At 39.9% G+C, this 26,849-nt stretch overlaps 1 protein-coding gene across 4 annotated transcripts in view; it reads left to right on the top strand.

Annotated features, from left to right (window-relative positions):
- Positions 1-26,849, top strand: part of TDRD1 (tudor domain containing 1) — a 48,429-nt gene that overhangs the window by 11,825 nt on the left and 9,755 nt on the right. For 3 of the 4 annotated variants that reach the window (XM_067537170.1, XM_067537168.1, XM_067537169.1), the window contains exons 7-18: positions 1,943-2,047; positions 2,447-2,629; positions 3,686-3,829; positions 11,078-11,249; positions 13,347-13,433; positions 13,668-13,850; positions 20,052-20,159; positions 21,496-21,666; positions 23,289-23,531; positions 23,720-23,848; positions 24,780-24,890; positions 25,637-25,807. In XM_067537170.1, coding sequence (XP_067393271.1) covers positions 1,943-2,047; positions 2,447-2,629; positions 3,686-3,829; positions 11,078-11,249; positions 13,347-13,433; positions 13,668-13,850; positions 20,052-20,159; positions 21,496-21,666; positions 23,289-23,531; positions 23,720-23,848; positions 24,780-24,890; positions 25,637-25,807 — 1,807 coding nt within the window. The remainder of the gene's footprint in view (positions 1-1,942; positions 2,048-2,446; positions 2,630-3,685; positions 3,830-11,077; positions 11,250-13,346; positions 13,434-13,667; positions 13,851-20,051; positions 20,160-21,495; positions 21,667-23,288; positions 23,532-23,719; positions 23,849-24,779; positions 24,891-25,636; positions 25,808-26,849) is intronic. The other variant, XM_067537171.1, reaches the window with a different exon arrangement.

Below are 26,849 nucleotides of genomic sequence, written 5' to 3'. Positions count from 1 at the left end.
GTAGTGGAAGTTGTGATTGGAGTGGGAAACATAAATATAAAATGTCAAATTCAGAAACATCACTTATGCTTACATTTCTTGACATATTGTATCATTTCCCTTTTTAGCCCAAGTAATTAGTCATTATTTGGGGACTTGCCAGGTGTTTCTGTTAGGATGAGAAATTGACGAGTCAGGTATTTCTTTGATTCAATAGTGTTGATTTACAATCTACACATAGTCCTGTTTCCCAGAATAAAAAACAGGAGGCATTTTCTTTGCTTGCAGTTTTAAGGTTCTTTCCAGCCAACACTCTGATCAAAAAGCCCTTTCTTAGCTTTCTCTTCTGCTCACAGACACATGCATCTCCACCAGACAATACACTGCCCTTTGTGTTCGTGTTCCATCCCCAGTGAAACCTTTCCACCCACATATTTCAGATTCCAACTGGCCTTGCATATTGTCTGTGTTTTGGGCAGTTGTTCCTATTGTCTCAGCTATCTTACTCCAAAAAATAAGTTTAACTGCTTCTTAGTGCCCTTCATTCAGGATAAATGTATTGTGGCCACCAGCTTCAAGGAGGTTTCAGCTAACTTCCATCATAACTTTTTCCATTTTTTGGAAGATAAATGAAGGGAAACTTGTCTGCATAAACTATTGGGTATAAATATATCTGCGCTTCCCCATAAGATTAGCTTTATGTTCCTTTTGCTACTTTAAATTCTTAATGAAGGTTATAGGTCTGATTTCTTTCTTTGCTTTGATTGTAGTTTATATATAGCCATATAAAATAATCCAGCTCTCCAGTGCTTATATTTCAGAATAACTCTCCAGGATACACTAGTCTATGTAGTTGATTCAAAAAAGCAAATGCTAATTGACAAAAACAAAAGAGGATGTACTAATAGTGCATGAATAAATCTTTATTTCTTGGTTTTTAATAAATGTGTAAAGAACAGAGTTCCATTTGTGTTTAACTTCCAGCTCAGTTTTAAATCTGAGGTTATGCATGACTAAATGCACTACCAACTAGTACAGTGAAATAAATGTAATACATTTTATTTTTGCACTGAAAAAATCCATCTTATAATACAGAATGTCACAGAAAATTTTAGTAGATGTGGACCACAGTATACATGTAGGCTGATAAAACTATTGGGATCCCTTTGCTTGCTGAAAAATGTTGGTCCAGTATAAGAAGTTTTCTTTAATAACATGTACAGAAGAGAGAGTATTTTATCATGTAATAGTATGGTACAAATTAAAAATAGTGCGATTTTTGTTATGCTTTGAGCAAATTAGGTATATATTGAAATCTGTGGGAGTTAGGTGCCGAAATACCTTTGAGGATCTGGGCTTTTGAGAATACTTGGAAAGAAGGCATATGTGGTCATACTCCATTGGAACTATAGCAGCTGCGGAGTCCTATTTTTGTAGTTTTTCTTATGCTGCAGGAAGACCAAGTGGAGTTTAATTTCATTTAGATTTGCAGATCAGGTCAAACTCTTCCTTTAGCAAAACAGTCCTACGATTTTGTTTTAAGTTGGTAAATTATCCCATACCCAAGGCAATTACTGCTCTTTAGTCTCCAAAACTGTATAGGCAGTTGAAGGGGTGGGGGAGGAGGGAGAATATCCATACCTGTAATTGTTGCTTTGAAACACACACTGTATGGAACAGTGCTCACTTCTGTCATGTTTGAGCAAGCAATGAAGAGCTGAAGGAATGCTAATGTCCTTGTATTCTGTATAGGGTTTAGGCATAAAATTTTCAGAAGCACGTAAGTTGACTTTCTATGAGACTTAAGTTCTTCAATACCTAAGTCACTTTTGAAAGTTGGACTTGGGTGCTTTTTAAAATTAAATAAGCATACTTGCTTTAAGGGGTTGTTCCCTGAACTACCCTAAAGTGGGTCATGTAGACAATTCCAATTTAGAAGTCACCTGTTTTTGTTTCTAAATAGGGCAGTTTATCTCTTGTTGATGTCCACAAGATAGAAGATGACATTAAGAAAATAATGCTTTCTGACCTGCAAAACCTAGGGCTTAAAAAAACTATGGAGATACAGGTACTTTCTCCTTACCACCCATTGCATGGTTAAATTTATTTTTGGAAAATATTGATACATTTCACTGTCTGCATCTTCTGTGGTGTTCATATCTGTTTCTTGGGCAGGCAAGTCACTTCACGGGTGTCCCTGTTTCCTCAACTGTAAAATGTGTATAGTGACCCTTGCCCATCTTTTTAAGAGTTTGTTCCATCTACAGATGGAAGTACTATAAAAGAGATGGGTGGTATTACAGAGCATTCCCGGCATCAGTAATGTACATCTACCAGTTCTAACTGATACAAAATATTTATAGTATATAGATACTTTTAAGTGTCCATTAAATAGTAAACACAGTAAGTTATTGATGAATAGTATTAATGTTAGATAATCCTTCAATAATATGGTTTTTCTTTTTAGGGTACAGTCACAGAATTCAGGAACCCAAGTGAATTTTATATACAGGTCTATTCACCAGAAGTTTTAGAACGTATCAGCAAACTTGCTGTGAAACTGAAAGATTGTTATGCAAATACAGTTAACCAAGAGGAATATATTCCTATCAAAGGGGAAGTTTGTGTTGCAAAATATTCCCTGGATCAGGTAACTTATTTATTTGGGGCCTGGTAAAATTTTAAAAAGAATGGGACTGCAAATATCTAAATGTCCTAAATGCCTTTTAAATGGTATGTTCAGTTCAGAAAGTTTTATATTCTGTTTTTCTTGCATGTAACTCTCATTGTTATCAGCACTTGTGCTGAGTGACAAATCTGTTGTAGCATTTGGAAAGGTTAGTGGCTGTAGCTTATACTCTTTCATATTCTGAATTCAGACTTTGTAGAAAACATTGTCTTTTGAGATAGTTTACTTTGTCCAAGACCAGATCACTTTTATGTAATATTTTCTTTAAGTTCTTTATTAAGCTCAACAGCGAGAGTTTTGTTAATCTTTAAGGTGCCACAGAACTATCGCTGTTTTGCTAAATACAGACTAACACGGCTACCCCTCTAGAATTTATTACGTTAATTTTCTTTTAAACAGACCCTATACAAATCAAAATACTTAGCAGGATGGACTATCTTGCTATTGGTACAAAGGGACAACCTGCAAATAAGGATTATACCTCAATTTTTTTAACCTTAGTTCAGGTCATTTGACCTTTCCCAGTTTCTTCCGATTCTTACCTGGTGTGTGGCCTGACTTTCCTGACAGCAGTTTTGTTGTTAAAAAAACAACTTATTTCCCCGCTTCGTCATCTTCTACACTTTTTTCTTTCCTCCTCCTCCTTCCTCTCTCCCTCATTGCTACCAGGCTCCTGGACTGTAGAAGCATTGTAATGATATGTGGTGTCTGTCTTGGGTGAGAGGGATGTAGATGGGGAAGTGGAAATATCTTTGGAGCAGGCTTGCTGTAAATCTTGAATGTATGCTTTGAAATGAACCTTGTCTTGGTGACAGTATTAATTTTTTCAGATGGCTTTTGGCCAGAACTATTGCTATACAATGAATCTTTTGTTCAGTTGAGTTGCTTCAGAAATGATCAGTATTTTTTTACTTCATTGCCAACTTGATGGCGTAAAAGTAATTCCTGAAATTATTTCTTTTGCGGAGAATATAAGGAGTTGTTTTTACATCCAGAATATCATTTGTTCATGTGTAGACCTGGAACCGAGTACTGGTAAAAAAGGTGGATATCTTGCTGAAGAAAGCACAAGTGTTGTATATTGATTATGGCAATGGAGAAAATGTTCCACTACATAGGATTAAACCACTCCACAAAGACATTGAACTGTTTCCTCCCTGTGTGAGTATTTCTTTTTAATTTTAAACAGCTAGTTGCGGGGTAAGCAAAAGTTATATTTAAAATGAAAAGCTGTCAATTAAATCAGTGTTTCTAGTGGCATGCTATAATTGCAGTTGCCACAACATTTTGCAGTATCTTTTTATTAAGTAAAAAAATAATATTGCAAGGGTAGTTTGCTATAATTCTTTTTATAATGATTAGGGACATGATTTTTGTCAAGGTAAAATTGCATGTAATTCATGGCACAGTCACAGTAAAAAATAGATGTTTTCATCCTATGGTCATGGCAACCTGGACCAGCTGCCACGCATTAGTAGTTAGCTTGTTTTGATATAGTTCTTTGAAACAGGACTAGATCAAATTGAACCAACTAACTGTTAATCAGTGCTTGAATTATGGGAGGGCTTGCCTTATCCTCTTCCCCCCAGTGCAGAGCTCCCAGAAGGACAGGACAGGTTCTTTGCGCCGCCCCCCCTTCCCCTCCCCAAATTCTCTGTGTTCCCTGTAGTGGCATCTCCCATTCTCTACCTTCTTTCCTCCTTGTAGGTCCCTTGGTCCTCAATTTTCTCCTCCCTTTCCCATCTCCCTCCCTATGTTGCTGGGACCTGCTACCCGGCTTCGTGCTTCAGTGGCAGCTCCGAGGCCCTAGTGTGGAGAAAGCCCCTTCATCCTAGCAGGAAGTAAGCAGTGCTAGCCAGAGCACTGGACAACACTGTTTTCCAAAGATCAGCTCAAGCTTGCTGCATCCCATCCATCCTGATCACTCCTCCTCCAGTGACAGACTGGAAGAGAGATGTAGGGGGGGCCAGAGGGGAGAGGGGACTGGACCCAGAGTGGGGGTTGGGGTTTGAGAGGACGGGGGCTGGGCGGTGTTGGGATTGAGTGATCTTGGGAAGTGGCAGCCGAAGAGGATTAGATCAAAGCGAACTAGACTTGTTAATTCATGGCAGCAGGGTAAATGGCAAATTCATGGTTCTGTGACAGTGACCTTTCACAGTAGATTTGAAATAAATGGCAGAATTCCCAGGTCCCATGACCGTGGTGACCACCATGACAGAATCATGTCCCTAATAATAATGCATTCATATAGTAATTCAAAGTTATGGTTTTATGAAGCTTGTGATGGAAAAATATGCAAGTGTTAAGTGTTAGCATGAGTAAGTAAATGTGGTAATCGAAATTTCATCAAAAGTTATTGAAGAATTTTGGTGCTCTTCTTCATGTGGCCTCTGCATGTTGCCAATCATGGCAATCATCACCCAGTGAAGGCTAGACAGTAGAATCTTTTCCAAGCAGTGCTTATTGAAGCTCAGATAACACCAGCTAATTTGCCCATCAACTAACATACTTACTGTCTCCCACACTTCTCATCTAATGCTGAAGAACTCGTGAAATATATATATATTTTTGAACCTTTACAGATTGCTAATCACTTTAGACTGTGTGGTAGCTGTAATATTTGGACTGTTCATTAGCTACCCAGAATGAGTCCACCAAATCCGTTTTCACTGGAATATATATTGGGATCTCAAACTGGTGCCCCTCCTCCTCTTCATCTTTTCATTTATGCCACATTTCCTGGTGAGGATTGTGGTGGCAGCATGGAAAGTAGGGAAGACCAGGCCTCCCTATTCTTCCACAACAGGTTCCAGCTCCTCCTGGGGGATTCCCAGGCGTTCCCAAACCAGCTAAGAGATGTAATCCTTCCAATGTGACCTCGGTTGGCCTCAGGGCCTCCTGCCAGTGGGATGTGCCTGATATAGGTCCAAAGGAAGCCTGCCAGGGGGCATCCTTATCAGGTGCCCAAACCACCTCAGCTGACTCCTTCGATTCAGAGGAATAACAGCTCTACTCTGAGGCTCTCCTGAATAGCTGAGCCCTTCACCCTATCTTGGAGAGTCAGCCCAGCCACCCTGTGGAGAAACCTCATTTCTGCCGTTTGTACCTGCAATCTTGTCCTTTTGGCCATTATCCAAAGTTCATGAGCATAGGTGACAATGGGGACGTAGATTGATCTGGAAACCAAGAGCTATGTCTGAAAACTTAGCTCCCTCTTCACAACCACGGATTTGTACAGCACCTGCATCACTGTTGTGGTCACACTAATTCATCTGTCAATCTCACGCTCGCATTTACCATCATTCATGAACAAGACTCCTAGATACTTAAACTCTTCCACTAAGGGCAGCTGCTCTTCCTTCACCTGAAGAGAACACTTTAGTTTCTTCTGGGGAAAAAAACATGACGTCCGATTTAGAGGTGCTGATTCTCATTCCAGCTGCTTCACACACTGCAGTGAAGCATTCAAGTGCACATCGGAGATCAGTCTGAAGAAGCGAGACCAACATTATCTGCAGACAGCAGAGATGCCATCTCCAATTTGCTGTATTGGATACATTCCCCAACTTGGCTGTGTCTTCATATCCTGTCCATGAAGATCACGAACAGGAGTGGGGCAGCAAACATGTTTGGTAGTGTCCAACGCCTGTCTTGAACAAACTCAACTTATTGCCAAGAATGTGGACACAACTGTCACTCCAGGAATAGAGGGACCGGATAGCACGCGGCAGTGGCACTGACACCTCATACTTCTTCAGCACTCCCCACAGGACATCTTGGGGAATGCAGTCTTCACCAGGTCTACAGAACCAAAGGTAGACTGGGTTAGCAAACTCCCACGACCTTTTGAGTATCTGAGTGAACAAAGATCTGGTCTATTGTTGCATGTCTGGGATGGAAACCACCTTGTTCCTCCTGAATCTGAGGTTCAACTAATGGGCATAGCCTCTTCTCCAACACTCTGGCATAGGCTTTGCCAGGGAGGCTGAGAAGTGTGATCCCATGTAACCTGGCCGGTCTCAGGCTAAGAAGGTGACATAGAACTGCTTTGTGGACCTGAGACCCACGAGGTGCAGGGTGAGGTCCAGGTGTGATGCCAGAAGGGCAGCAGGAGGAATGGACCATGACAGACTGGCCCTCCGCAATGGAAACAAACTGGTTCTCTATCCCTATAAACGTAACATATACACCATGAGAAAATTAGGTGGCTATTTAAGCTGTATTTTGGCCTTGACCTCTCCCCAGTCCATGACATTTGGGCTGGTTCTCTTTCTGAAAATTGAGGCAGTTCTGACTTGTCCATGAAGCTCTGGGTTTTAGCTATGGCTCTTCTACCTTTGTGCCATATTTTTCTGTGTGTGGTTCAGTGCTGGCATCCCAGCATAGTGCTAATTTAAAGAATACTTCGACAAGACACGGAGACTGACTTCCACAGTATCATGGAACCAGGAGACATCAGTCAGTCTTTGCCCGTAGCTCCTGGGTCTTCTGCACAGAGATTGTTTCATGGACGAGACAGTCTCCTTTAATATCTTTACACCGCAACTCAGAACTGCTCAGTTCTGACCATACCAATAGGGATGAAATCATGGAGATTTTAGTTGCTAAAATCTGAAGTTTCTTCTGGGCATATGTGAAGAGCTGCGTTCTCTCCTCCTCCTCCCCCTCCTCCTCCCCCCCCCCCCCCAGTTTTTCACAGGAATTGTAAAATATACATCCTTAAATACAAAGGCCACTCCTCCTTTCCTTTCCCTCAAAATTTCAAGTAATGGTCCCTTGAGAAGCCCTCTTATTTAAACTGGGGGAAGGACACTCTCCAAATGTGCAAGGGAGTACTGTTTTGCCCACAGCTTCCTAGGAAGATGCTCATGACAGATGCTTCCGTGCTCAGGTGGGGAGTTCACCTGGGACATCTTCAAACCCAAGACCTCTGGACTTGAGTGAGACTCACCTTCATATTAAATATACTTGCTGATAACCTGTGCTGTCATGCAATTGTCATTCATAAAGTCGTGTATTTAAAAAAAAGAGCCAAAAAAGGGTTGAGAACTTAAAGTAGATTGTAACAGACAGTGAATCTCAGTAATGATTCCACCTTGTGATATTCTAAACAAAGAGCTCTCAACCATACTGTAGCTGTTCATCGCTGCACACTGACTCAAGACATTCTAGGCTTCAGAGTTTTAATGCTGGAATCTTATTATATAGAATAGAATTCAAAGCTATGTGACTAGTATGCACTGCAACCCTTCTCACTCTGTGAGGCTGAAATTTGACAGTCCAGGTCACAGCACTCAACACAACAGCAGTGTAGCAGTGGGGGGGGGGGAGGGGAACATGATCATTCCCCCTTTGCCAAGAAACTGTTTGTTTTTGGAACTGGTGCATTTGCCACCAGATCACTCCAGTAGCTCTGCACCTGCCAGAATTACAAAATGTCCTAGGACCATCTCCACAGACAATTCATGAGCAACCACGGATGGACTGTCATGGGTTCCATTATCCAGAACATCTTCCTGAAAGTGCAGTCACCTGACTCTAGACCTGTTCGCCTCAGATATTAATAAGTGTCAATTGTTTGGCTTGAAGGGGAAAGTCTAAGCCCAGATTTTCTGACACATGCTTTCTTCAACTTGTGGACTCCGAGGATAATCTAGGCTTATCCACTGATATCATTAATACTGAGGGTTTTCAGAAATCACATGTAGGACTCAGCTGTGATGATCATATTAAAACCATATTAAAATCTCATGAACTTGCCTACTCAGCCACAGTATCCTCATCTCTTTTAAAGATCATAATCTCCCAGAATGAAGGACACTTTTTATATCTGGACCCAGCTTTGTTGCACTTGACGGTGTAGATGCTGTCTTGCTAGTCATCACTGAGAGAAACTGCTCTACAGAAGTCGGAACATACTAGTTCACACCAGAAAAGACTCTGCTAGATTAATAGAAGCAGCCAAGTGGAAAAGATGCCCTGTTTGGGCAGAGCAATTCCATGTATGTCCTCTAAAAGACCCCTATTCTTGCCTATATACTCTCACTAAAGAACTTGAGGCTATCAGTCAGTTCTACAGGAGTACACCTAGCTATATCAGCTCACCATCCCTTCCACATGGGGGTTACATTGTATTCTCCTCCCCACAGTAGCCAGGTTCCTTAAGGATCTCATTCATGTATTTATTTCCCCCAGTCCAAAAGCCCTCTCCTTCCTGGGATCGCAGGATAGTCTTAGCCGGGTTATTGGGTTTTCCCTCTTGAATTCCTCTCATCATGCTCATTCTTGCTCACTCTACCATCCATCCCTGAAGAGGGCTTTATTAGCGTATGTCTACATAGCAGCTGGGAGGTGTAAAATCCCGATGCAGGTAGACATTCATGAGCTAGCATGCAAAAAAATAGCAGTGATTGTGCCAACCTGAGTAGTGACTTAGGCCAGGTGCCAGAGTACAGTCCTGCCTGTCCCCTGAGTATGTACTATGGCAGCTAGCCTAAGCCAGCACCTGTGCCCCACATGGCCACACTGCTATTTTTAGCATGCTTAGCTAGAGCAGGGCTAGCCTGTGAATGTCTACCTGTGCTAGGAATTGCACCTCCTAGTTGCTGTGCAGACATACCTGAAGTGGCTATAACATCAACTTGAGATTGGAGAAATTCAAGCACTTCCAGCTTATCCATCTTAGTGTGTTCCTTTAAGACAAAATCACACAAAAGCATTGTGAAATTTTTTTCCCCTTAGTCTCAGACTTCCATTTAAATCAGATGATTTATCTGCCTATTTTCTTAAGTCCCACTACAACCAAAGAAGCTAGAAAGTACACCCTTGGTGTTTGGAGGGCTCTTTCATTTTACCTTGACAGGACCAAACCTTTCAGACTCCCTGAGATTATTTGTAGCATTCATAGATAGGATGAAAGTTCAGGCAAGATCTACCCAAAGGCTAAGTGATTGGGTTTCTAATTGTATTAGAGTATGCTACGAGATAACAAGATTAGATCCATCCATGCAGATAAGAGCCCACTCCATTGGAACTGAGGCAGCTTCTGTGGCTTTCCTGAGAAGTAGATCCCTGCATGGATACAAATATGTCAATCCGCATCCAGTCCATATCCACAGGAATAAACATTTACCCGACCGCAATCCACCCTCCCCCTTTTAGACTTACTGGCATCTGCATCCATGCATCAGCTGAGCCCCTGCCATCCCAAATAGCTGATGAGCCCTGCCCCAACAGCTAATCAGCTGTTGAGCCCTGCCAGCTGCCTAATAGATGATCAGCCCTGCCTCTCCCGCCTAACAGCTGATCAGCCCGGCCCTCCTGCAGTTTGTTTGCACCCACCCAAGGCTGGCAGCTGCTCCAGCCCTGTCCCAGAAGTCTCAGAGGTCCTGACCTCTGTGACCATCCGACCACGATCCGCAAGAAATGGTCCGTGGATATCCGCATCCGTAGAGCGGATATCTGCGGATTTGCAGGGCTCTACTGAGAAGCATACCTATCTGAAATCTGCAGAATGGCTACTCTGGGATCAGCTCAAACATTTGCACAATGTTATCACATGTTACTTAGCCTAGTTGGGTCATCAAGATTTGATACCAACTTTAGCAGAGATGTCCTGCAGCCTTACTTTAAGTAGACTCTCTGAGCACCCACCTCCTTTATACCGGGTTACTGCTTGTGAATCACCGGAAGTAGAATACATATTGACAGTAATTCAGAGAGAATAGTTACATGCTCTACAGTAACTGTGGCTCTGAGATATTGTCTATATTCCACTACCCTTGCTGCTCCTATAGCACTGGGGTCTTGTGTCTGAGAAAGAACTGAGGGATGGTTGGGCCCTTCTATACCCTTGGGTGGGAAGGGGAGGTGCAAAAGCAGTCTTTCATGTGGGGTATATGTGCACACCAGAAATGGAGCATATATTGTCAACAATTCTTGAAGAGACATTGACACTTACTGCAGGGTATGTAACCATTCTATATGATTCAATGAATAAGGATAACCGTGGAGGCAGGGGAAGAACAAGAATTACAATATATTGTCACTTAATTCCCCTGTAACACTAGTACCTTATGTTAACAGCTTGAATCATAGAATTGTAGGACATGAAGAGACCTCTAGAGGTCATCTAATCCAGTCCCCTGCACTTATGGCAGGACGAAGTATTATCTAGACCATACCTGACAAGTTTGTCTTATCTGTTCTTAAAAATTTCCAATGATGGAGATTCCACAACTTCCCTAGGCAATTTATTCCAGTACTTAACTACTTGTTAATATGGACTTCATTGACATGAGTGCAAAAACAAATATAAGAAATCATGACTGTATGTTCTGCAAACAAAGTTTTTGCAGGCCCTAATTTTATTTTCTTAAAAAATGTATTTGTTATGATCATCTCTTTCAGGCCATTAAGTGTTGTGTTGCTAGTATTCCAAAACAAGGCAGATGGAACAAAGACTGTGCCAACATTATTACCCCTCTGCTCATGGGACAGTACTGTTCAGTGACTGTTGTTGACCTGTTACAAGAGGAGATGATGACTTGTTTCGCTGTAGATGTTGTCCTTCCAGGTTCTGGTAAGATAGGTTTGATTGTTCAGTGACATATCTTCAAAATTGTCAGTTGTGATTCTCATTTCTGTTCCCTTAAAGCATTTTACAGAAACGAGATGTCACATTTTTTACCTAAAATGTTTAGTTTTCTAGTCTTAGAAATTTGAGTTGCTGCAATAGAGAGATCTTATTTTCAAAAGTTCTCTGTCTCAACTGGCTTAATCTCATGCTTTGTTGACTATTTTTAGAAATTTAAATTCTTCAATAGGGAGCCGCCTTTTTAATTATCCAGATTTTCCAACTGATCTTGTTCATTTTCTTCCTGTTTACATGCCAGTACACACGAGATCTATAAAGTCTAGCACCGGTGATTTGGGGTTATTTCCTTGCATTTTCTCTTATGATAATAAATTTTTTTTCACACTGCTTACTTACGAGATAGTTGCCTTTTCCATGCACAACTGTAACTGTGTCCTGTAGTGATGTTGTTCAATAATAATATGGCTGTGATTAATGCATCTTCGTTTTTGTGGTCCTAGTGTACATTAAATGGATTCTCAGAAACCTATCAGATTTTATTTTTTCCCTCATGTCATCACAATCAAGTTTAAGATTGTTTTGATCCCTGGACTATGCATTTCTTACCTTTAACATATTTGGATTTCTTTTTATTATAACCTTAGCTTTGAATTTCCTGAGTTTGTAATGCATGGTTTGGAAAACTTTTTTATCCTTAAGTTACTGGTACATTCTCTCAACCTTAAATCCAGCTTTTAAGTTTTTTTTTCTTCTGGGAATTTCCTTAGTTTTTTTTTTTAATTATTTAAAATTACATATTAAACTAACTAACATACAAAGTAAGCAAGAATTCCCCCCAAAATGCTACTTTATGATATTTCTAATTATTTGAAGATATATAATACCAATCTTAAATCTTTGTTTTAAGGAAAAGTCGTCAGTAAAGAAGAGCAGCATGCCACAGCCAGAGTGCACTGGCCAGTTAAGCTAGTTTAAAGCTGCTTTGCATTGCTATAACAGCTGAGATATACTAGTGAATCTGGACCTAAGTTTGCAATTGATTTATTGGTTTTGAGGACTCTTTGTGAAACCAGTGCTTTGTAAAGAGGGGAGGCAGGGAGAGCTCAGTCCCACTGTTCCTGCTTTTTTAGGGTTCCCATTGTGTTGCTGCTTTGGGGTGCAGTGCCACATTGGTGTGCAGTGAAGTTGAGGCAGTGGTGCCATGAAGTCTTTTAGTCACTGATGTCCCTACTATGCCTGCAGCCACAGAACCTTTAAAGAGCAGTGTTATTTGAGCCAGCTTACTTACCAATGAGAATTCTTGACCCACTAGTTTCCTTCGTATCGTTGAGTAATTACAGCAAATAGAATTGTTAGCTACAAAGAGAGAATGCTGATTGAGTTACAGGAGCCCCACTTAAGTTACCTGAGCCTGGCAGTAGCCTGTATAATCATAACAGATACAATCGTTAATAACTTAATTATAACCCAACTTCTTCAAATATAGGTTGTGCATGAGATAAAGTTAATTTTGTCTATATTAAGAGTTTGAAGTATTTGTGGTGTTCTGCTCATTTGGGACAAAGAGGAGAAAGACTGTCAGACACTGAATCTTAAAAGACCCCGTTTTTAATTAACTAACTCATAAGATAATGGATTCACTTGTAAAGTCTCAGAACTCATTCTGTACTCAAAGTGCTGTAAATTTGGGGAGGATCTGGAGAAATTGAATCCTGCTTTGGGTGACACATGGAACTCAACCTTAACTATAGTTACAACCAGCCCCGCCATAATAACAAATTCCATAGCAATTGTTATAGATACTTTGGTGAAGTGAAATTAGCAAGGCAATAATATTGAGAAATGAGTGTTCTTAGGAAGCTTCGGCGTTGTGAAACTACTCTGAGCCATGTGTGTGTGTATTTTTATTCAACATCCACAGCATGCTAGGTTCTTGACTAAGAAGTAAAATAGACGTAGTCTAGGTCAGATTTCCAGTGTTAGTAGTTTAAAGAGTGTGTTCAGAAAATGTGGTTTAAAAAACTAGTCTGAGACTGCTGTTGTATGGTAAATTAGTTTAATTTACATAAATATGTATTTTAGGGAAGCACCTAGATAAAATACTTCTCGAAATGGGGCATGACTTGAGTCCAAAGAGGAAAGAAACTAAGAAAACAAACCCAGATACAGGTGAGTAAACAATCGGATTTTTGACGGATTGATCTGAAATTTGGGAGTGGTATTTTTTCCTATTTTGGATGATGAGGAGATAATGGTGAAGTTAGGTTGCCTTCTGGCTCAAACTGTTACTTAAGACGTTGGACACTGGAACTAGCTTCAATTCACCATTGACTGGGATATGTGTTCTTATTAGGATATTCACTCAGTAAAATAGCTTCTCCTATCTTGTTTGTATTTTCTCAGGTACTATGTTGGAAAAGGATTCTGAGGGAGAAAGAGAAAAAACAGCTGAAGATAAGGAACTGGTTCACAGTAGTGATTTAACCATAAAGGTTGTTCCTGTATCTGTAGGAGATACATTTTCTGGTGTAGTTGCCCATATTCAAACACCAGAAGACTTTTTCTGTCAGCAGATGCATAATGGCCGTAAGTGAATATATTCATTCAGGTCATTCTAAAATAAAAGTGTTAACATAATTTACCATCTTTGCATAAATGATTACAATCATATATACTATTTTCTTTTTAGCAAAGACCATCTGAAGGTCCCAGGGGAAGAAAGTGGGACCAGAAGGAGGGGAAATTGAACTGAGGGAATAAACTAGGAGCCCTAGAAAAAGAGCTGCATGCAACTTAAAGCCTAGAATAGTTGGCAAGGCCTCAGTGGAGCCAATGGGTCTGGGAGAGTGGTGAGCTATATGGAACCTGAGACGCTGAAAACAGCAGGGTCCTATAGCAGTTTAATTTCCATGTGTGACCACTTGACAGAATTCTTTTTTCTGCCTTGTTTGTGATTTTTTTTTACATTTTGGGTCAGTTCAAGAAATTAATCATTTAATGTTGAACTGATTCTAAACTACTACTTATAGTGCAACATTGCCTTATGGTAGTTGCAGTTTGAGTGCTTGATGCCCTCATTCTCTCTCAGGGCTAAGTCCACAGATTGTCAGTGTGGGTCATGGGCATAGTCTGCCTGTCTCCTATTGCTACAGAATCAAAACTGATTGGATGGCAGACTAGGGGACTAGTCTCTATTTTCCAGAGACCTCTCCTCTCAGTTTTGGGTTTGTCCTGCCTCCTGGAGCTACTGACAGAGCGGTGGAATCTGGCACCTGCTGCAAGAGAAAATGGGAAAACAAAAACAAAACATGAAGATGCATTTTGTCTGGAATTACCACAGTGCCATTCCCGACTACTGAGGTAATGGACTCTGAGGGTGATGGAGAAAGATCCAAACAGGAGACCAAGGCTGTATTCCTCCCGCTCTGCATCCCTGCCATAAGTTTGTGCCTTGTTCTCCAGCTGCTTAACTACTAGGTTGGAAAAGTTTCACTTTGGTCACCTTACTCTGACCCAGGAGCTAGTTCGCCACTGCCAGGGAATCTGACAGCCAGGCTATGAATGTCTTGAAGGATGGTGGAAAAATGGAGAGCCCTTCAGCCACTGGAGGCAGTTACATCAAAGGGCAGCATCCTGGCACAGGGAAACCATAAACAGGCCTAGCTGAATCTGCCAGAGACAGAGCAAGAAATGGCTGGCAAGATCATTTTGGGGACATGTCCTCCTGCAGCATAGGTCACATTCCAACCCCCAATCCTCATCAGGAAATTATGTCCTTCCCTTAGCCTCAGGGGAAGTCAGGAATTCTGCATGTATAGATATATAAGGAAGAAGAAGGAAATCTCATCAGAAAGAAATTCTTTCTTGGGCTAGGGAGCTCTTGGGTTTGGTATGAAAAGTGCTGATACCTCAGAGGCTGCCATCTTGCATCCCTGAGCCACAGCTATAGTGTCCCCTTACTGGCCTTCTGGCTGCTCTCAAAAGGGCAAAGATAGAGATGCATTTAGCAGAGGAAGTACACTGGATTCACTCAGATTCCCGATCGTCGTCACCTCTAAAGAGTAAAAGTTGAAAAAGGGGGAAAGGAGTTCAAGAAATTACTACAGAAACAGAAAAAAAACCTTGGTCTGTTCTGGGAATAGCAGTTCCTTTGGCTCATCACCAGAGAATGCTGGAGCAAAAAGTTCTGCTCACAAGGTTTTGATCCATGGAAAGAAAAAGAATAATAAAAGGAATAGAATTTTTTGTCTATTTTTCTTCATAATCATCATGATTTAATTCATTTTCATCCTCATCCTGCATCACCAAAGAAAAAGAAGGCTAGGAAGTATGTTCAATCCAAATGCCAGAGAAGAGAGAAGAAGTCAAGAGAAAAGTCAGGATTTTCTTCACAAGAGGAAGGTGAACTCTAAATTTCAGAGTTTAAATAGCAGGATGAAGCAAAGCAAAAGGATCTTTTTCTAACTATAATTTGAGAAGATGTTACAAAAGGTGATTAGATACTTTAGGTATTCTGTTGGATGAACTCATTAGCAAATAGTCTGAGGAAGGGATTGGTCCATAAATTACAAAAAAGTATCTTCCAGCGGTTCGTAATCTGACTCGTACACTGCCCTTCGCTTCTTTTTGGAAAAAGTAATTAAGGCCAAATGGGAAACACTCGCAAAACCTGAGAGTATTCAGATATATAAAAAAAAATTCTACGAGCACTGCGGCAAAGGAGATTTTCTCTCTTCCCAAAATGTAAGGGCAGTTACAGTACTAGTCTAAGACACTGCTATCCCAGGGGAAGAGGATTTTTTTTTCCCCAAAAGAGCCCAACAATTGCAGAATGGAAAGGCAATATATAAGCCAGAATCAGGTAAGTGTCTTTAAAATAGTCAAGTGGTTGGTTTTTGGGGAGCTGTTAGACAAAGTGATGCCAGAATCCTTTAAGTCAAAAAAGATCTTAGATTGCTCCTTACTCCAAATCTGGGGAAAAAAGGATAGCTGGCCTTATTACAGGTACATATATCATTTTTGTGACTACTGTAAGATGGAAGGCAAAACTACAGCGAAAACAAATTGAAAAAATGTAACCCTGGAAAGGGTAGAGATCAGTCTTTCTGCAATGCAAATTCCAACACTAAAAAATAATGCCTGACTACAGTCTGGAGAATTCCGACGAGTGACAACTTGGGGGGAGACCATTAAAAATCAAGGATCATTGACCATTGTCCATTTCAGACTGATGGATCCTGGATGTGTTTTGAGAAGGGTGCATCATAGAATTTGGGTTCCGAATTGTCATTTTCCCCCTTTTCCAGTATCCTTAAATCCACAAACAAGGCCAAAATATGTTAAAGGCCATAGATCATCTTTTGTGAATCAGCAAGATAGTTCCAAGGCAGAAATGTTCTCTGAACACTATTCAGTCTTGTTTTTATGCCCAGGAGATCCAGGGAGGACTGTGTGTTGTTGGATTTAAAACACCTGAACAAGTCCATAAGAAGACCCAGAGTCAAGATGATGATCTTAAGTCCGTAGTGGTGGCGATCTGACAGAGGGATTACCTTACATCTATCAGTTTGAAGGAGGCCCATCTTGTGCAGGTTCACCAGGTGCACAGGAGAATGCTGTGATTCACTCATGGGATCAATTGTTTTCTATACAAAATGCTGCCTTTCAGACAGTCATCTATGCCTCACAAAAGTCCCCATTCTGGTGGCTTTTCTCAGGCAGAAGGGGATACAGGTATACTCTTTCCTGGACTCATTCTAGTCAGAGCTTCCTCCAAAGAGGAGTCTATTCTGGTAGCTCAATAAAAAAATCCAAACATTGAAACTGCCTGGGTTTATAGTAAATTTCAAAATGAGGCTTTCTCAGCCTTCTCCTCATTGATCTTGGTGTGTTGATGGACACAGAGGCCCACAAAATCTTTGTGAGCTGAAAAATGGGACAAGATCAATTCAGCAGTTACCCTCCTGAGGCGGTACCAGAGGACATTGGTAGGCATTCTGAGTGTTGTAGGGATGATCATGTCCTGCATTGGGATATAACGCTTTGGGCAAGAATGCATTTGAGGATTCTCCTGAGTTTCCTGCTGTCCCTTCCCACCATTTTCTGATTAACCCCCACCCCCTCAATCTTGAAAATTGAACATTTTGTCATTTGTGTTGAAATCCCTGGGTTGGTGGATGAATCGAGAGAGATTCCATAGAGGTCCGGTCATGGCAGAATCAGAGGGGTATGTCATGACAGATGCCAATCTGGAAGGATGGGGAGCATTCCCAGAAATGTTGGTGACTCTCAGAATGAAAGAAAAATACACATTTTCCTAGAGCTGAGTCTGAGCAATTAAGTATGCTCTTAAACTGGCCCCAGCGTTACTGTGAATGGTCATATTCTGGTAATGACAGGTATGTTGGCAATGGCATACATAAACCATCAGGAGGGTATGAGCTCAAGGGATCTACAAAAGGAAGAAGCATCAGTGATGCAGTGGACGGAGGTCTATCTATGGTCTATCAGGGCCCTGCATATCAAGAGCACCAGCAATGTGAAGACTGACTGGCTGAGCAGAAGAAAAATTGATCAGACACAATGGAGTTTTCACAATGAATCCTTTTGGAGTTCTATCTTTCTGTCCAAGACACACCAGAAGTTTCACCAAAAATCTGCAAGAAGAAGGGAGCCAGGAGCCCTAGGCATAGATGCCTTGTCAATCAGGGGTCAAAAGGGCTTACTTATGCTATTCTCCAGTGCCCATTATCGTTAGGGTAATACAGAAGATCAGGAAGGAGGAAACAGAAATGATCTTAGTGGCCCAGGAGGCCTTGGTTTCTGGACATCATGAACATGACAGAGGAGCCACCATTGTTCCTGAATCTGCGGACAGATACGTTATCCCAGGGTCTTCAGGAGGATCCAAGTACCTTGGCATTTGAAAGGAAGTTTCTAAAATGAAGGGATTACTCGATTGGTCTCACTGAAACTGTTAATGTCTAGGAGAAAATCAACAAGCAGGGCTTACTCAAGGATCTGATCTAAATTCAAGGCTTGGTGCAGAGAGACAGTCAGTCATCAATGGCATCATGTAACCAAAGTGTCTCATGTTCTGGAGTTTTTGCAAGATGCTTTTGATATCGGATTGAATGCTAATACCTTGAAAGCACATATTTCTGCACTGTCTGCAATTTTGAATGTATCCAGAAATCTTCCATTTCCTGCCATGAGGACACATTCTGCTGTATTAAAGCAGTTCAGCTATTGCAGCCTTCTAAAGTGCAGTATGCTCTATCTTGGGATTTGAACATTATGTTCAATGCCTTAATGCAGGCACCCTTTGACCCTATGAAATCAGTTTCATTGTAACTTGACTATCAAAATGACCTTTTTGATTGCTGTCACTAAGGCAAGGAGGGTTGTCAGAGTTGGGAACTCTGCATGCTGCATCTTTCACAAAGTTAAAATGGTTTTAAGAATGGTTACTTCCAAAAGTAAATACTTTTTAAATTGAGCACACGAGATTTCATTGCTTTTTTTTTGTCCACATCCTGCTCACCCAAAAAAGAATACATGCAGCAAATGCTATAGAAGGTGAGCCGTAAAGTTTTATCTGAAAAGAACTGAGAGCATAAGAAAAACAGCCTTACCGGTCTTATTTCATCCGTGAAAAAGAGGTGCTAAGATATTTAAATCAATCTCACAGTGGATACACTGATGTATTGCTGAGGTGTATAGAGCACAAGGACTCAATTCTCCAGTGGGCACCAGAGATCACTTACTACAACTGGTGGTGGCATCATGGGCTGAGAAAGGGAAGGCTCCTTTAAGATGAAATCTATAAACTGCAACTTGATTATCCATGCTTACATTTACCAAGTTTTAAAAGAGATACTCAGTCTTTAGCTGACAGCCTTTGGCAGGCAGGTCCTGTATACTTTTGATTCCTTAAAGTAAAGCTCTTTCTTCCAGGGCTTGTCTACACTTAAAATGCTGCAGTGGTGCAGCTGCAGCACTTCAGCGAAGAACCTACCTATGCCACTGGGAGGGGTTGTCTCATCATCATAGGTAATCCTCCTTTCTGAGAGATGGTAGCTAGGTCGATGGGAGAATTCTCTTCTGTCTGTACTGGGGTTTAGAGTAGTTTAACTATGTCACTCAGGGAGGTGGATTTCTTCCCCATGGCAAGAAGATCCATTTGTACCAATACTGAGACAACCTATAGAACTCATTGCTGAAAAGAGGCATATTGGATCTTTCCTTTGTTCATGCTATACATGACAGTGAATGCAGCAGGAACACATTCTGATAATTCCCAGTAGTTATTGCCCGCTCAAGGGTCAGAGTTACAGTTGTACCTTAACTCTTTATTCCTTGGTTTTCAGAATTTTGAATTTTGCTGAACTCCTGGAATGTCCTGGAAGGGCACTAGGAACCACGAGGCAACTTTAACTTTGCATTAATGAAGTTTGTCATTGGATTAGATTTTTACAGAACGGATGTGCCTTTGCTGTCACAAGTTTTGACACATCTGTTCCAACACTGTGATTGAAAAACAATCCCACCCTGTTGTACAGAAAGAAGCTGATTTTTGTCCACTGGAGAAATACCATTTATTATAGAATACTTCAGGCTTTTTGAAAATCCTACTCTTGACACACAAAGGAATCTAACACTATAATTTTTATGTAATAGATTAATCTTAATTTTGTTTTGTGTATTGAGTTAAAGGGTTTATTTTGTAATGCTTGCTTTAAAAAGTCTTGATCATGAGTATTTTCCAAAAATATTTATTGTCAACAGGCCAGCTTGCTGAGCTTCAAGTATCCTTGGGTGAATACTGTAACAAAATCCCTGCTATCGCAGATTTCTGTCCCTCTGTTGGAGATGTCTGTTGTGCACAGTTCACAGGTAAAGAGAGGGAAAGGATGGCTCTAAATGGCTAGTAGCTATTAGGTTTAATTTAGTTTCTTACCAAATTAAGCTAAAATTTTATAAAGCAATCTTAAATAGATTTGAATGTCTACATTAGAAAGTTGCACCAATTAGTTTATATAATTGTGTGTGTGTGTGTGTGTAGTTTAATTCAATGCTATTTCTGTGTGTAGACAGGGCTTTCATCATTTTACTTGGACTAAGTTTATCTGTGGACACAGAATTTTCAGCCACATCTATGATCACCAATGATTACACCTATGGTGTGACCAGACACGAGCTGTGATTAAGATCCAGGAAAGGGTACAAGGAAATCATAGCATTGGACAAATTCTTGGGTCAAAATGTTGTTAGGGAAACTTTGAAGAAATTGCTAGCTGACCTTGAGAAAAAAACTCTTAAGGCTGGAGTAAAAGAGTACTACCTATGTGCTAAATAAACAGTTTTTCTTGTGTCCAGAAACTGTTCAGTTGAGATGCATAATACAAGAGAAAAGAAAATGGGGAACAGAGGAAGCAGTGCAACATCTAGCAATGTTTACTTTAATTTTGCGAGGGGGATTCTGTCATTGCTCATGTTCTGTGTTTTGGTGAATTTAGTTGTGATACTGGAGTAAAGTTAGCTTTGTTTTAAGTTTCCAAATGACTTAACACACTTTAAATGAATGCTCTATCCCTTTTTTAACCTGCGTGATTAGTTCTGCAGGCTGTTTCCAGTAGGAGGAAAATTTGATCAGGTATTTTTTTTAAATAAACAAGATTGCATCAAAGTCCTGTTTCCCTGAATGCACTAGGAATTAAACAGGATAGTTATTTGACCACTGCCTAAGCCTTTTTCCAACTAGAACCTAGTCATAAAATGCTCTAACTTAGCTTATTCTCAGGGTCATGATCCTAGTGCTTTTTCTGGCTGTCTCCTTCACTTTCTTGTTGCCGTTTCTGTCCGCTTCTCTGGTCTTTCTGCTGTTTCTGACAGATGCCTCTCCATCAAGCAGTACCCAGTGAAACCCCTCTGGCTATATAGCTCTATTTCTGATGGAACTTGTGTGTGCCTTTTGTTTTCTGCAGTGATGTGCTGTGCAGTCTTCTGTTTCAACTATCTAGTTCCATAAAGGAACTTACGTTTTTTCTTACATTTATTTGAATGAAAGGTGGATGTTACACTCATCAGCTTGAACAAGGTTTAACTCAACCCATGACAATATTATAGTTCAGAGCCATTCTATTTTGTATTAGTGCATTGCCAAGAAATCCTTTTGTTGCTTAGAAATTAATCATTCACAGAATGTTTGTATCTTCATCTTTCTTTCCAGAAGACAATCAGTGGTATCGTGCCTCTGTTCTAGCACATACTTCTGAAGATACTGCTTTAGTGGGCTACATAGATTATGGTAACTTTGAAGTTCTTCAGGTGGCTAGACTTCGCCCTATGATTCCAAAATTACTGGAGTTGCCGGTGCAAGCTATAAAGTGTACGCTAGCAGGTATGAAATGAACTACAAGCCACTGTAAGTTGGATGCAAAATAGATTTTGGGGGAAATTTTCTAAGAACTTTCTTTATTTAAGACCAAATTAAACTACTGTGTGACAAATGGAGGGAGGGAGCATGAGATGGAAAGCTCTCTGTAGAAAATCAAATTAGCACTTCATACTGATAATAGAAACATTAAAATTGATAAAGCTAAAGTCCTTTCAAATGTGCATAATAAAGAGATTGCACAAGTGATTATCTAAGGACAGTACGGTTCTTAAAGTATATTTTATTCCTTTTTTTCTAGCATTGTGCATATGTCCTTGGTTCTAATGTGTTTGAGGCACTGACAGCAATGACTTTCTTAGGCATTAATTCTTTCTTGGAGCCAATGCTTTCTTTGAAATGAAGAGGCAGAGTCATAGCAATTCAACTGGCTGATAGGATGTAATCTGCAAAACCTCATCTTTTTCTTGGACAAATCTAAGGAAACTACTTTTTGTTAAATTTGACTGCACAGAATACTTGCAATGTACTTTTTGGCAATCTTTGGATCAGGTGCTCCCTTGAATGTCAGTAGCTTTTTTGAAGCCGCTGAGCATTTTCTTAATATTGCCAGTAAGGAATATTCAATTTAATCCTGCTATAAGGACAAGGCTGAGAGTGCTCAGGCTCTAAAGTTTTTTTAAAAGAGGAAAATATTGAAGGACGACTTGCTCCTTTAGGGATGGAACCCATGTACGTGGGGCATGTTGTGCAAATCCCACTGGATGGAATCAGCAATGGATATTTTAGTGTTGCAAGAGATGCATGTTTTGGAATCAGACTGTTTCTGTGCCACTATTGCAGTGCAGTTCCTATAAATGGAGCAGTTCATTGATAAGAATTAAGAATAGAGTAGACTAATACCACGTGAAATGTGGAGATGTCTGTCTTGAATCAAACCAACAGTTTGCACTAGTCCATCTGCCGCCATGCAGTAAGATGTCAAATGTTAAATTTTTAGAACTACCACCAGAAACCTAAAAGAAAACATGGGGGAAAAGCAACGTAGAAAGAGGAACTGAAGATTCTGATAGTGCATGGAGGTGTTGGGGATGCCATCTTAATATGCACCTGAGTCCAGCCACTGCATCCATGAAGCCCAGCGACTGCTGCTTTTCTAGGGGGTTCTTGCTTGGCACTGAGAGCATTTTGCAGAACACAAATATAGATCTATACTGGCAGTCATCCACAACTACCATAACTAAGTAACCTGTCTCATAAGGGTTTCCGTCACTAAAACTGTGCCAGCAATACAAAAATTGAGAATGTCTTTGCAGTATTGGTATGTTGGGGTAGCACTTAATGTATCTAACAGTGGAGCTCTGATCTCTAGGCCTCTAGACACTACCTTAATAATTGACTTCAGCATTTTGTGACCCCTGATATTAAATCACTGGCATGCACTGCTATTGCTTTGCATATTTAAATGGCAAGTAATTTGAACCGTTTACAATGTTATACATAAAACAGCTTCACAAAATAAAGAATGAACTAGTTTAAGAATGGGGATTGTATGAGAACAATTCCTAATATCTACAGTCCAGCTTGTAATAAGGATAATACTTTTTTCATTTAAACTTTGCTTTTAGGTGTGAAACCTCTATCAGGAACCTGGCCCTCAGAAGCTATTTCTCTGATGAAACAACTAGTGCAAAATAAAATGATCACAGTAAGAGTGGTGGACAAAAAAGAGAATAGCTCTGTGGTAGAGCTTGCAGATGAATCTGTTACTCCAATAATAAATGTATCTAAACATCTTTTAGAATCAGGCTGTGTAGAGAAAGAATCCAAGGCTGTCTTGACAATAGATGAAACTGGGAAGGAAGGAAGTGGTAAGTACATGAAAAATTGCCATAGAAGCTGGTTTTATCTATACTGTAGTACAGTAGTCTGTTAGGTGATTTCAAATGTGTGGTCAGTTACGTTACCAAGAATGAGCATTTAAAATGTACATTTTCTTTCCCTATAATGTTGTCTTTTATGTTTGACTATTTTCTTCTTTTTCCCCTTCACTCTTGAGCTGTAGGAGAAACAGTAAATAAAATAGATTGCACATGGGTTAAGCTGACTTTTAAACAGACATTAGATGTCATGCTGTGTACGGTGAACAATCCAGGAGAGTTCTTCTGTCAGATCTTAAAAGATGATGGTAAGTTGCCTCAGCCTTCATTTTTGTATACTCTGTATCTCCTCATCCTTAATCTTGTTGCATATTAACTTGTACAAATATTTTAGAATGGGATCAATGTAGTTTTCATGCACCAATGCTCCTACTGGACTTTTCATGTTTAAAGCTTCTGAGCGCCCTACTTAGTTTATACTACTCCTATAGGTCGAAATTTGAACATGCATTTTAATACAAACAAATGAAAGATCAGATATCTAGGAACAAAGAATTTTTGTCACATTTACAAGATGGGAGATAGTATCCTGGATGCAGTGACACTGAAAAGGAATTAAGGGTAATTCTAGGTAAACAATTGAACATGAGCTCCTGGTACAATGCTGCAGCAAGGAGGACTAATGCAACCTATAGATGCCTCAGCCAGGGAACATCAAGTAGGAATAGGGATGTGGCATTACCCCTGTAATCAGCATTATTGAAATCATTACTGGAATATTGTGTACTATTCTGGTGTCAGGACTCTAAAAAATGTTTAAAAATTGGAAAGGATTCAGAAAAGAGGTACAAGAATGTTTCAAGTGCTGGAAGAAGTTTTATTGAGCTTCTTAGATCCAGCTGTTGTTTGGTTATCCAACAGAAGGTTAAAAGGTGACCTGGCCTACAAGTACCTGCATGGGGAAGAGATTTCTGATAGTTTTAGTTGACCAATAAAATACAGCCACTTAAATCTAACAGTACTAGATTTTTATACATGAATTTATTAATACTATTTTGCCCTAAATCATGGGCATCTTGAGTTTCTAGATATCTTTCTTAAATATGCTATTAATTGGACCCAATAAACAAGATTGACATTCCGCATGACATTATCTTCTTTGTGCCTGGTAACTCCATACCACTGACCTGCTGCTTCAAAAGGTGTATTAAGTTTGGTTGTTTTTTACATTCTGTTTAGACTTACTTGCTTTAAATGCACTCAACAAGTCATTGGCAGAATACTGCCAGCAGACTTCAGCTAGTGTTTTCAAGCCTTCAAAGGGAGAACCTTGCTGTGCCTTTTTCTCTGGTAGGTAATATCACCATTTACTCTTATTCACTTTTTCATTTACAAAAATGTTCTTAATGGAAAATGCATCTTTATCTTTGACTCCGTGAATGTTCTGTTTAATATATGGTTTTCTAAACGTTATCAGATATTTTGGGCATGGTCTCAATATGTTTGGTGTGTTGCTAAGTTGAACAAGAAAGGAAATTGGATTTGCAGTTGGCAGTGGTAAACCATGTGTGAATAATGATTTCAGTAAGTGAACAGTTAGGAACCTTTCAGATCTAATATACATCTGATATACACTTAAGTAAATCATAATATTGGTTATTGTTAATATATTGTTTGACCAGAAGTAAACAGTACAGAGAAAGAGGTTTAATTATTACCTTAGAGAAAGTTGCTGCTTTTCCCAGAAGTAAATATTGGATTTTCCACTAGTTTGTATGGGATGTTAATAGGTTACTTGCATTATTTTTGATGTAGTTTCATTTCTGGATGAAAACGCTATTGATATTGTGAAAAGGGCTTGAATGCCCATTGCCCTGCACCTTGTGTAGTCACTTAAACAAGTGCAGAATGAATATAAAATGCTACCAAATCAGAATGCCATTGTTTTACATCTACTTTGAATTCATGTAACTGACTACATATTGAGCAAGGCAACAGAAATTAAGGCTCATTATCTCTGCCAAGTAAAAGTAAATTAGTTCTACTTATGATTTAGGAGGGTAAATGTGGGAAATCACAATTCTTTTAAATCGTAGGTGATGGTAACTGGTACCGTGCTTTGGTAAAAGAAGTCTCTTCAGATGGAACTATTAAAGTGCAATTTGTGGATTATGGAAATGTTGAGGAAGTAACTCCAGAAAAACTTAAACAGATCTCATCCATGTTCCTAAAACTTCCATTTCAAGGAATTAAGTGTTGGTTATCAGGTAAATTCTTCATCTAAAGATGTTTTAGAAGTAGAATGCTTAGCAGGTACAGAAATTATCATAACTGCTCTTTTATATTTAGAAATCATATGGAGTTGGAGGTATGGTACACTAATGTAGCATGGTTTTAGCTAAATGTGTGTTTAAAAAAAAAAATAGTGGTGTCAACCATATTTCTTTTATGTTAAATACCTCCAGTGATTTCTGTTGGTGAACTGAATGGCAAAGCTTCCAATCACCTGTAAACTTTTCAAAATTACACCTCATTTATATCTCTGCTCTCATCTCCTACATTCTGCATCACTCCAAGCTCCACCCAAGTTTATTTTCTTATTGTTATTTAAGGCTGTGTATAAATGAAACAAAGGGCAGTGGAGAGCCAAGCCACTCCAGGATATAGGCCAGTACAGAGTGGATGTGGAACTATGGTTCTGCCTCCCCTGCCCTGATTTGGAATAAATCCCCCTACCACGCTCAAAGTGAATAAGTTTCAAGATCCCATCTTAGTTTAATAAATATTGAAATAGTTAGTTATTTGGCAAGGAATCTGAATTTTCCCTGACCCACCTTTTTCCCAAAAGCAAGATTTGGGCTCACAGGGATGTATTCCTAAACTACTACTCAAATTATATATATTAGATAAGGAGGAGCAGTGGGTGGGGCTCAAAAACAGCTGCTCCCTCCAGTCAATTAATACTCTGCTTTTTTAGTATTTTCCAAATGAGGGTATTAAACTGCTTTACAAACCCTTAATTACTATGTAGTACCATCCCCTTTTACAGGCGTCGATGGTAACAGAGGTACAGAGGAGATCGACTCATTGACAGTCATGCAGAGTTTGTTATAGGTTCATGAATAAACTGAGGAGTCCTTTTATGCTTTTGGGGAGGATCCTTTAAGAGGAATTGATATTACACACTTGGTGGGCCCCAGCTTATTTTGCACTAGATGCACTTAGATTACACATTCCTTATAGCAGCAAAAGTGGTCTTTCTAGCTAACAGGACATTTTAAAAATTTGGATAAAACTAATATACTGTTT

Source organism: Emydura macquarii, unplaced genomic scaffold, assembly GCF_026122565.2.
Source record: "Emydura macquarii macquarii isolate MOO-44397 ecotype Brisbane River unplaced genomic scaffold, CSIRO-AGI_Emac_v2 contig_3692, whole genome shotgun sequence".
In the NCBI taxonomy this organism is placed as follows: Eukaryota; Metazoa; Chordata; order Testudines; family Chelidae; genus Emydura; species Emydura macquarii.
The sequence above is the reverse complement of the archived record's forward strand: the minus strand, read 5'-3'. Positions and strand labels throughout refer to the sequence as shown.